Source organism: Miscanthus floridulus, chromosome 17 (genome assembly GCF_019320115.1).
Source record: "Miscanthus floridulus cultivar M001 chromosome 17, ASM1932011v1, whole genome shotgun sequence".
In the NCBI taxonomy this organism is placed as follows: Eukaryota; Viridiplantae; Streptophyta; class Magnoliopsida; order Poales; family Poaceae; genus Miscanthus; species Miscanthus floridulus.
This window is the reverse complement of record NC_089596.1, coordinates 79,395,452-79,407,872: the sequence shown is the minus strand read 5'-3', so window position 1 is coordinate 79,407,872 and position 12,421 is coordinate 79,395,452. Positions and strand designations below refer to the sequence as shown.

General features: G+C 43.0%; 1 protein-coding gene across 1 annotated transcript; it reads left to right on the top strand.

The window, feature by feature from the left end:
- Positions 1-1,470: 1,470 nt before the first annotated feature.
- On the top strand, positions 1,471-7,410 carry LOC136516970 (MLO-like protein 1). Its single transcript, XM_066510486.1, has 14 exons — positions 1,471-1,701; positions 1,835-1,895; positions 2,716-2,951; positions 4,151-4,267; positions 4,355-4,409; positions 4,976-5,043; positions 5,229-5,303; positions 5,381-5,469; positions 5,574-5,623; positions 5,808-5,848; positions 6,301-6,510; positions 6,600-6,667; positions 6,778-6,838; positions 6,942-7,410. The coding sequence occupies exons 1-14, from the start codon at positions 1,573-1,575 to the stop codon at positions 7,161-7,163; spliced, it is 1,482 nt and encodes a 493-aa protein (XP_066366583.1). The 5' UTR covers positions 1,471-1,572; the 3' UTR covers positions 7,164-7,410.
- Positions 7,411-12,421: the final 5,011 nt, after the last annotated feature.

Here is a 12,421-nt window from a genome sequence, read left to right as displayed (position 1 = left end):
TCACCGATAGCCTGCCACGGGGGTACCCGGGGCAGTATGTTCGGGCTTCGGCGTATGCTGAACTCGATGGTTAACGCAAGAGACAGTCGATTTATCCTGGTTCAGGCCCTCGATCGTAGATCGAGTAATAACCTTACGTCCAGTCGGCGTTAGCCTTTGCGTTGGATTGATTGTAATGTGTTGTACAATTGTTCTTTCCCTCTCAGGAGCCCTGCCCTCCTTTATATAGTCAGGAGGCTAGAGTCCTAGTCGGTTTATAATGAGATTTCCTAGTAGGATTACCTAATAGTTCTACTACTACGATTATATGGGAAGAATCCTAGTTGGACTAGATCTTTTTTCTACCCTGCGGGGTATCCTGTGGGTCCCGCATCGACAGTTAGCACTACTACCGCCATCCGAGATCTCACTTCAAGCTCTATCACTTATCTTAAATGATATGGCACGTTACTTTTGCTATTGTAGTACTTAAGAACGTACTCTAAGACCAAAAATCCTTATCCTTATTGTTAAAAAGTGCAAAAGGTGGAGTTAATAAAAAAATACAATAATCACAAGAGTTTCAACTTGAAGGCAAAAAAGTATGTAGCAGTCAACAAGAATAAATTTAAAAAAAAATAAATTGAGATTCATTACTTCATAAGATATGAGATGCAACAACAAGGGCCGCCATAGTTAATGACAAGATTTCAAACTAATTACATATTTAAAATATAAAAAGATGCCATGCAATGTAAAAATACAAATATGGATCAAAATCGTATAAATAAGTCCCTTGCAAAAAAATATTTGGATTTAGACTAAATGAAATATTATGTCTATTTTGTAGAAATATACAAAGATAAAAACATTCAATTTAATATAACAATTATTTATTACTTAGATGTATGAAACAATGTGTATGTCTAAAAAATTTTAACCCGTATGAGAGCACGGTATTGATGGATTAACTAATCCATCTATGTCCAGTAGCTTACGTGCATGCCACGACATGCCGCAACGTAGAATTCCCGAAACGATCGCCTAATCAACTCCAGTAATTACTCATATTATCCAATCATCTAAGCGTCCGGGTCGTCTGGATATATATCTCTAGAAGATCGGCTCGCCTCAAGCAGCCCGGACGCTGCGATGAGCTCGAACCTCGAGTATGCAGGTGGAAATGGAAACTTGGGACACATCCAATTAGCTGCGATCATCAGCTCGAACGTAACCTCGAATAATATGTAGTAATAATAGCTGCACTGCACACATCGAAGCTGCTAAGTAACAGCTATTCAAGCTGCTGAATAGCAGCAGTTGGAAACTTGGGATATATATATATATATATATATATATATATATATATATATATATATATATATATATATATATATATATATATATATATATATATATATATATATATATATATATATATATATATACATATACAGGTACAGCAGCTGCAGCACAGGCCAACTAGCAGAAGCGAGACTGCTGCGCGTTTCCTTCCGGGAGAGGCGAGACGGTTCACGTTTCCTTTATTTCGACGCTTTTCTGTAGGAGTAGTGGAGGCCGGACGGGGGCTGAATGGCGCACGAGGAGGAGACCGAGGCGACGGCGCTGGAGTTAACACCGACGTGGATCGTCGCGGCGGTCTGCTCGCTCATTGTGCTCATCTCGCTCTTGGCCGAGCGAGGCCTCCACTACCTCGGCAAGGTGTGTATGCATGCTCTGCTTTTCCTGGATTCACTCAGCCGTTCTGTTGGATACGGGTTTATTTTATGCTCGATCTCCCGCTGACGGCCATGGCGCTAATCTGGGTGACCGACCGGCCTGTCATGTCTTGCAGAAGCTCAAGAAGAAGAAGCAGAGGCGCCCGCTCTACGAGGCGCTGCTCAAGATCAAAGAAGGTGCCTCCATTTTTCCTCCTTGTTTTTCGCTTCAAGATAGTATAGATGGAAAGAGAGGATAAAAATTTTGCGGGATAAAATAAGTTTTATGGCGATGAAACTCGCATATACGGAGTCTTCCGCATTATGGTTTGATTACTAAGAATATCAGGGACTGATTTTCCGTCGGAGAAGAGGACCCGGAAAGAAACCAGGTGATTGCGCTATTTAAAAATGCATCTAAGGAAAAACTTTTGTGATTTATATAACAGCAAAAAGACGGAACTTTTTCCAGGTATGCGATGACCCCGGTGCAAAATCTTAGAGCATCTCCAAGAGTGTTTTTTTAAATCCACTCTCTAAATCATCCTTGGAGTGCCATTTGAATATAAACGTGTTTTCTATATCATTTCACCCTCCAATAGTTTTTTATATCTTATGCCACACTAGAGAGCCAATTGTGCTCTCCATATTTGACTAATGAGAAATCTGGAACAGATAATGATAATATTTGAAAATCTAAATAAAAAGACGTTGGAGGGTATTATTTTTTTCACCAAAATATTATTTTTTAGCAAAAAGGAAGAATATAGAAAGGCCCTTCTCTATGATTCCGGATAAGATAAAGATCTTTTTCACGAGCGGATGGAGGCCCCTATTTCATTAAGAAGAGAAGGCAGGAATTTTGTGTTACAACTGTGAGTGCCAGAACGGATCGTTCCGTCCCAAGACGCAAGCGAACGGCAACCATTCAAACGGCCTCACCCATCGATGTTACAAAAGTACTGTGCGGCTAGGATAAGCTAACCTTAGCTCTTTGTCTTTGTGTGATGTGATGCAGAGCTGATGCTTCTGGGGTTCATCTCCCTGCTGTTGACGGTGTTCCAGGGGAGCATCCAGAAGACATGCATCCCTGAAGGATGGACATTCGACATGCTGCCATGCAAGAAGCCAGATGAGCACGCCGGTAGGCGACATGCCACCAAGAAGCATTTCGTTGCTGTCGGGACTACCCTTGGCAGGATCGGTAGGCGGCTGCTGAGTGCAGGCGTTGGGTCTGAGCACTGCCATAATAAGGTGATCAGACTCCGGAATTAGAATTTTGGAATAGACCTTATTGTCCATTACAATTTTTTTTTGTTTGAGCCATGGTGGTCAGTTAGATGAAATTTAGTAAGATATGATTTTGATTTGCGTCCACCAACTAATTTGTTAGACGGGAAGACGAGTTCAGGATTCTGTTATTCCGTAACGACTCACAGACAGGTCCGGCGCCTTATATTTCCGGCGCAAACCATTACAAGGCCACCTGGGCTGACCGACTTAGCCAAAGGCCCAAAACGAAAGCCAAACATAAAAGCTAAGAGCCCAAACTTAGCCACTCGAGTTGGCGGTCATGACAGCCACGTGTTGGCTAGACCAACTAAACACGATGAATGTTTTTTCAGTCTGAGAAATGTGATGATGCCATGTTCTGCTGTCAATTTCTAAATTTTCTATGTTTAGGGCTTTGGGCTAACTTCTAAGCGCTTGTTTGGATCCACCAACTAAACTTTAGCCAGCTAAATTTAGCTGCTAGGGATCCAAACGGCATAGCTAAAAGACCAGCTAAAATTTAGCTCGGTTTAGCTGTTTCAACCTAGCTAAACCCAGTTAAAGTTTAGCTGGGTCTATTAGCTGGTGGATCCAAACACCCTAGCTAAAATTTAGCTGAGAGAATTTTTAGCAGGCTAAATTTTAGCTAGCTAAACTTTTGTTGAGTGGATCCAAACAAGGCCTAAGTTGGAATACTATTATTCAGGTGGAGAGACAGGGACATAAGACTTTGTCATAATTGGCACCATAGACAGAAAAAAGGAGAGTTGGCATGATGCCTGTCTCTAGTATAAATTCTGTCAATTTCTATTAGATTGGGAATTTATTTAGACAATTCGAACTGATGATTACAGTACTATTTTTCAGAGGCTAACTATATTTTCTAAGATCAGATGGGCACATGGTTGGTTAACACATAAAGTGTTTTATCATGATGTACTTGGTTTGCTTATGTTGTTACCCCTTTTTAGCGTAGTCCTAGATTGAAAACAACCTTCCTACAACTTAATTGTAGGCTTTGTAGCTACCTTTCTTTTTAGGTAGAGGATAACTCATACCTTTTTTCTCTCTCTTAATTAACTAGTAAATGATGCTAGAAGGATTCGTCAATCGAGGTGTTTCTTTTTACTTATGTTTTAATTTTAATGGTATATCTAAGTTGTACTGTTTGTTTTTTACAGGGAAAAGTTCCACTTCTGTCCCTTGAAGCCACACATCAGCTGCACATTTTCATATTTGTTATGGCAATCACACATGTTATTTTCAGCTGCACAACTATGCTTTTAGGAAGTGTACAGGTATGCAGCTTTTGGTATGCCTTGCAGTTTAGCAGCAGAGCTCTTTCTACTTTTGCTGTCTGTTTCTTACTGTATTTAATTACTCAGATACACCAATGGAAACAGTGGGAGGATGAAATTCAGAAAGATGCTACTGAAAATGGTATCAGGATCTAGCTCGTTACTCATATTTTATTGCGGTGCCACACTTGCATTTGAACTAGTCTTTAGTCTTCTTGTGCGACTGCAAATCGATTTAAGGAGCTTCTTCGTTTCCGTGGTCTTTTATGGTCCTTGGAAAGGTACCAAAAATATAACAAGGGAGGTACCAAAATTTAGTATATGGGGTACTGATTTCCTGTGCTAGTTACTACAATACATTTTGGTGTTGGTGTCTCCCTAATTATAATTAGCGGTACCTCTTGCCCTCTTGGTACTTCCATGAGGATATAAATAACCTCACTAGTATATGTTGTTTGGGTTGTGTTGATGTCTCGATCCAACCATTTGGTGCAGTTGTTGTTTTTAGTTGTCAATGGAGTCATGTTGCTCTGTTGTGCTTCTTTTGTTTTATTATATCCAGTCTGGATTGAACTTCTTTTTAATATAACCAACAGGTCTTCTGCCTGGTTCATTTAAAAAGATGTTCTTTATGATATGCTTATTTTTACTCGCAAAAGAAGAGTCACTTATATTTTTGTTAAAATATAAAATGGACTGAAATTTCAGGGCCTAATAAGGTAACCAATGTACATGACGAATTTAGCAAGAAACGAACTATAATATCGAGTTGGCTGGTAAGTAGTGCATTTCATGTCTTCTTTTATCTTCTATCTTTTGTCGCGTAACTTCATTTATTAGTCACGTTTGCATTATTGCATACATGTGTTTTTTTTTATCTTGTGGCAATTACTATTGGTGAACTTCTTACAAAAGACACTATTGGTGAACTTATTAGCCTTCACTTTCCTTTGTTTTTCAGCATTCTTTTGTTAAGCAGTTTTATAGATCAGTATCTAAATCAGATTACACCACAATGCGTCTTGGTTTTATCATGGTAAGCATCTGCCCAAATGATAAGCTAATATTGTGTTCTTTCCTGGCCTGTAAACATGGGTTTTCCCCTCATTACAGACTCACTGCCCTTCCAACCCAAAATTTGATTTCTATGGATACATGGTAAGGGCTTTAGAGGCTGATTTTAGGAAAGTAGTAGGCATCAGGTAATCCAAAGAATGGTACACATGTCTATATATTCTTTTTCAAGTTTGATGCAGATCTTCTTTCCTGAATAAACATAACCATGTTGTTTCTATTCCTTTTTTAGCTGGTACTTGTGGATCTTCGTGGTGATATTTCTATTGCTGAATGTTGACGGTAAAACTTAGCTATCCTATGTTAACAGAAAAGACCATTGTTATTATTTCTATTTTCCTGCCCTGTCTTTGTGCAGGACGAGTTAATTTGTCCTGTTCAACTGACAGCTAGGTATTGTTGTAATATTTCAGTATGTATTTAAGCTTCTAAAAACAACTTACCACTCCTTTCCATTAATCTGCAGGTTGGCACGTATACTTTTGGATTTCTTTCCTTCCCCTTTTTGTAAGTGCTTATATTTTTCTTTTCTCTGCACACTACTGCTTCGTATCTCGTATTTTTCTCCTTTCTTAACACAATGACATATGCAGATCTCCTGCATGTTCGAAAAAAAGTGCTTATACTTTGTTGTTTAAGTGGCAATCTAGTTTTTTCTCTAATGTCTAAATTATGAATATCGCTAAAAAGGACCCATAAACTCTTGCATTGGAGAAATATGTCATAGTTGCCTGACGTTCACCATTTTTGCTTGGCCTTTACAGGGGTACCAAACCTGGTACCCTTTCACCGTGTATTGATTTTCTCAACGTCCTGATGAAGTGAATTATTTGCTTTAATTATAGGCTGGTCCTTGCACATACTCTAAACAATACGATTAACTGTTGTCTATTGATCCTTGACCACCGCCTGCCTAGTTAGTATTACGTGCTTACTGGACAGCTCTTTACTTGTTTCAGCTTCTGTTAGCTGCTGGCACTAAGCTGGAGCACATCATAGCTGAGTTAGTCCATGATGTAGCTAAGAAGCACACAGCTATCGATGGCGATGTGATCGTAAAACCATCAGATAGGCACTTCTGGTTCGGCAAGCCTAGGATTATCCTTTACCTGATCCACTTCATACTCTTTCAGAACTCATTTGAGATTGCGTTTTTCTTCTGGATACTGGTAAGTATTTTTATGCACCATTTGTAAAGCGCACAGAGATGTGATAACTCATAACAAACAGCATTGTTGACCCTCCTTAATGTTTCTAGACAACTTACGGATTCGACGCATGCATCATGGAATCTGTTGGTTTTATCGTGCCGAGGCTTGTCATGGGGTATTTTAATCATTTCAGAATCCTCCAGCTTATTGCCCATTCATGCCATAGGGAAAATGCAAGTCTCAGTATGTTCTCTTGACACTTACATCCACGCCTTGTACTTGCAGAGTTCTTATCCAGCTTATATGTAGCTACGTCACCCTGCCTCTGTATGCAATTGTAACTCAGGTGCGCCAGCGTTCAGACTTCAGATATGGATTGTTTATACAAACTGTTATCCTCAAAACTCCTATTCCGATGATTAAACGCTTTGCTCCCTTTTGCACAAAAGATGGGGAGCTGCTACAAGAAGGAGATCTTCAACGAACATGTGCAGAAGGGCGTCCTGGTGTGGGCGAAGACGAGTAAGAGGACGTCGGGGAGGGGGTTGAAGGGATTTGGTGCTGCTAGCAAGAAGGAATCGACGAACAATGGCGCTTCCGCGGAACCTTCTGTTAAGATTGAAATGGCGAAGGCTGGGGAGGATGCTGAGGTCGTTGGAAACATAGAATAATCAGAAGATGGGACAGCAGGGTGCCCGTTTGTAGTGATGTAACAGGTTCATATGTCATCATTTTTACTGTCGCAGCAGCCGCGAATAAGTGTCTTAGTTTGCCTTAATATCTTGAAGCACATATAAGGATTTAGGCTATAAATAAAAAATACCCTTTGAAATTTGAATACACAAGTTGCACATCTTAGGCCTGACCCTGGTATTTCTTCATCATAAACATAATATGTAGCGTTGCTAATAATTCTTTTCGATGTTGCATCAACGAATCCTGTCGCGGTTGTGTCAACCGGTCTATAATAAATCCAAAGGATAAGGAGAATATTTGCCTTCTATGCATTGCCATCCACTACTTTCATATTCAATCTCTGTGACTAGCAATATATTGACCATCTATGATATATATCTTACCTATCACAGTTGTGAATTGTGATGGTCTTATATGCGTCTGACCGACCCTCATTCTTGACGTGCGCGCTAGTAGCTATATGAAAGCTCTAGTTTGGTTTTGGTGAATTGATGAAACCCTAAGTGCTAACCTAGTTTATCAAGTGATCATGACATAGGTAGCACACTTCAAGTAGAAGAAGCTAATGAAGATCATAGCATGACAATGGTGATGGCATGGCGATGATCAAGGGCTTAAACTTGAAATGAAGAAAGAGAAAAACAAAAAGCTCAAGGCAAAGGTATAAACCATAGGAGCTATTTTGTTTTGGTGATCAAGACACTTAGAGAGTGTGATCACATTTAGGTTTGATAGCCGTACTATTAAGAGGGGTGAAACTCGTATCGGAATGCGGTTATCAAAGTGCCACTAGATGCTCTAACTCATTGCATATGCATTTAGGATCTAGTGGAGTGCTAACACCCTTGAAAATATTTGTGAAAATATGCTAACACATGTGCACAAGGTGTTTGCAGGGTTGAGATGGGTTTGGGTCCCTCTCTCCCTCCCGCCGAGTAAGCTCGGCGAGATTCGGCGCTTTCGGGAAAATGAAATGTCTATTTTCTATTGCGCCGGATGCAAAATTCTTAGTGATTGGCACATTTGAGCAAGGGTGAAGAAGTTAGAGTTGAAATGGAGTTGATTAAAATGATGCTGGCGTCGGTCTACTGACCGGACGCTGGGTCACTCAGCGACCGGACGCTGAAAGGCTGCGTCCAGTCGAGCTGTCAGACGACACAGTAGGTAGGGTTGAGCACCGGACGCTGGTCTGCGTCCGGTCAAGGTGGACCGGACGCGTCCGGTCGAAAAAACATGCCTCGGGGAGCTTACTGGAAACGACCGGACGCTGGGGCTTCAGCGTCCGGTCAGTTTTGACCAGAGCGTCCGGTCAGCTTCGTAGCCGTTGGAATCTGACGAACAGCATTTGAAGGTGATGACACGTGGCGTCCTTCGGGCGACCGGACGCTGAGGGCCAGCGTCCGGTCAGAGCGCGTTTTGCCCAGTAAAGGAGTATAACGACTCTATTTGATGGGGGCTCTATTTATAGCCCCATGGCCGGCTGTGGCTTATATCTTTGGCCATTTTCATTGACATAGCAACCTTGTGAGCTAAGCCAAAGCCCTCCCACTCATCTATATCATTGATTCATCATCATAGTGAGATTGGGAGTGATCCAAGTGCATTGCTTGAGTGATTGCATCTAGAGGCACTTAGTGATCGTGGTTCGCTGCGGATTTCACTTGTTACTCTTGGTGGTTGCCGCCACCTAGACGGCTTGGAGCAGCGGGGATCGTCGAGCGGAGGTGGTGATTGTCTCCGGCTCTGATCGTGGTGATTGTGAGGGGTTCTTGACCTTGTCCCCGGCGGAGAGCCAAAAGGTACTTTAGTGAATTGCTCGTGGCTTGTGTGATCCTCATCTTGTGTTGGTTGTGCGGCACCCTATTGAGGGTTTGGCGTGTGAAGCCAATTAGCGCGTGAACCTCCAAGTGAGTGAATCGCCACAACGAGGAGTAGCTTGCCGGTAAGCAAGTGAACCTCGGTAAAAATCATTGTCTTCATCATTGATTCCGAGGTGATTGGTCATCATTGTTATTCATCTTCGTGATTGATTGGTTCATTCATCTACACGGCGGTATAACCCTCTTGATCACTCTCTTTACTTTACCGCAAACTAGTTGACAAGCTCTTTAGTGTAGCTAGTTGTGAGAGCTTGCATGCTTGGTTGGTGTGGCTCTTTAGTTAGCCTTTGAGAGCACACTAACATAGGGTAGTGTCATTGATCTTGTGTGAATTGACACTATCTAAACTAGAATTGTGGTAGGTGGCTTGCATTTTGAGTAGGCTAGCGCAACACTCGCTTCGCCTCATAATTGTCTAACCATTTGGTTAAGTGTTGTTGTAGAAATTTTTATTAGGCTATTCACCCCCCCTCTAGCCATTAGGACCTTTCACTATAGCGGTGTACGCATCTTCTCTCTCTCTCTCTCTCTCTCTCTCTCTCTCTCTCTCTCTCTCTCTCTCTCTCTCCGTACCCATCTTCCTCCTCCCGCCCGCCGCCTAGGCCGCTAGAGACCTCACCGTCCACCTACCGCCGCCGCCAGGCGAACCCGCCCGTCCCTAATCCCAATCTGAGAGTTCACGAGCAACTCCTCGCCCCACCACCGGCACTGCCCATTCGGTTGTCTCCCTCCTCCCGCTCGGCGGCGCCACCGTCGCCTCGCTCACCACCCCTCAACCCGCCACCACCGTCTGGCCGGCCACCGCCCCAGGCACTCCTTCTAAGGCTGTCGGCCATGGATGGCCGTAAATATTGAAACCCTAACCACTATTGGTGCCGCCAAGGCTGCCTCGACCAGCGCACTGGCCACGAGCTAGCGACGACCTCGCCGCTGGCAGTTCTGCCCATCCCCAGCCCTCGCCCTCTTCTTCCTCAGTTCCGGCGACGTGTGCACCGCTTCAGTTAGCGGCACACACGCGTCTGACCCATGGTCATTGAAAGCATCTAGGTCCCTAGTTGGGTTTCGGTTATTAATGACAATACGTGATTACTGTGACTAACATGTGTTTTGCAGAGGCAATTATGTTAGGTCACGGTAATGGAGATCAATTGGGCTATCATGATGGTCATGCCCCTACGATGGAAATCGTTTTGGTTTTCAAAGGATGGACGACAAGGTTAAGGATGGACTAGTTCTAAGTGTCGATTGGAGTTGGAGTGACACTTAGAGTAGTTTAGGACTTTGTTTTTTCTTTGGCCATACTATTAAGGGGGGTACGGACGGGTAGCTTGACCTAGGTGAGTCTAGTGGGTTAGGTGTGGTGCACACTTGCTTAAACTAGCGCTAGGTAGCTCCAAAATAGCCCTTAGATCCAATGGAGCAAACTTCATTCACATATGATCGAGAGTTGGAAGTGAATGGAGGGTCAAATACTGACCGGATGCTGGCTTCGGTGTGATCGGACGCTGGCTCAGAGTCCGGTCAGTTCATTTGATCAAGGTGAAGTCATCTGGAAGTGACCGGGCGCTGAGAAGTGAAGTGATCGGACGCTGAAGGCCAACGTCCAGTCGACATCAGTAAAGTTCTAGTGAGGGTAAATTACGATAGGACGCGTCCGGTCACACTATAAACACTGGGTTTCGGGGTGAACTGACCGGCGCGTCCTGTCCGGTCACCCCACAGAGGCACATAACGGTTCATTTTTCAGCCCATGTTATAAATACCACCTCCATTCATGTGTGGGGGTACTTTTGCTCATTCCAATAGCTGAGAAAACGTTTGAGAGTGCCAAGAAGAGCAAGGTCCTAGTGAGGTGATTGAGATTTGAGAATCCCAAAGAGAGCCCTCATTAGTGAAGCAAGAGTAGCAAAGTGTACATCCACCCTTCTCATTAGGCTTGTTGTGGTCAAGTGAGAGTTCGTGTTTGTTACTCTCGGTGATCGTCATCACCTAGACGACTTGGTGGTGATTGGGAGTTTGGTGATCATCCGGCAAAGCTTGTGGGTGACCTAACTCAAGTTGTGAGCGATTGTGGGTGATTCACCGCAACGGAGTGTCAAAGAATCAACCCGTAGAGAGCACTTGATCCTTGCGCGGATCAAGAGGGAGCTACACCCTTGCGCAGGTGCTCCAACGAGGACTAGTGGGGAGTGGCGACTCTCCGATACCTTGGCAAAACATTGTCGTGTTCCTTCTTCTCTCTTTACTTTAAGCATTTACTTTGAGCAATTCAATACTTGTCTTTTACATTCCTAGAATTGTCATACTAGAGTAGGATTAGAACTTAGGGTGCTAAACTTTTGTACGTTAGATCAATAGAAACACTTTCTAGGCTCAAGGAGTTAATTGGGCTAACCATAGGATTTGATTATTACAAAGAAATTTGTAATTGGCCCAATTCACCCCCCCCCTCTTGGGCATCTTGATCCTTTCAATTGGTATCGGAGCCTCGTGCCCACATATTTAGGCTTAACCTGCTAGAGCAAGATGTCTCACGGGGATGGACTTTCTCCTATCTTTGAGGGAGATGATTTTCCTTATTGGAAAATTCGCATGGAGGCGTATCTAGAAGCTCTAGATGTTGGTATTCTTAGAGCCGCCTCACAAGGCTTCCCAAAACCTCAAGATGCTACTCACCTACAAGGTGATGAGGTGAATTACGAGAAGTGGAATGCAAAGGCTCGAAACACCATCTTTAGAGGCCTTTGCAAAGATGTGTTCAATCGGGTGAGGAACCACAAAGACGCCCATGCACTATGGTCGGACGTTTGTGCGCTCCATGAGGGAACTAAGAGTGAGCATGAGGAACGCTATCATCTTGTCATGAAAAAGCTCAACTCTTTTGAAATGCTTCCTAAAGAATGTGCTAATGAGATGTATTCACGTTTGAATGTTCTTGTAGACGAACTCAATGGGCTTGGACTCACTCAAATGCAACCATCCGATGTTGTAAGAAAGATCTTGAGTGTCCTCCCCATTGATAAATATGGGCATATTGTGACCGTGCTTCATCAAGGTGATCTTTCCACCGCTACACCAACACAAATCTTGAGAAAGATCAATGCTCATGAGATGTACATGCACATCATGCCACAAGATGGCTCATCCTCTACCAAGAAGAAAGATAAGGACTTAGCATTCAAAGATAGCCAAGAGAAGGGTAAAGCAAGACTTGAGTATGAGAGCTCAAGTGATGATGAAGTTGATGATGAAAGTCTTGCTCTCATGGTGAAAAGACCGCCAAGATGCTAAAGAAGCTCAACAAGAGTGGCATCAAGTTTGATGGCAAGAAGAAGAAGTTCTTCACTAGCTCT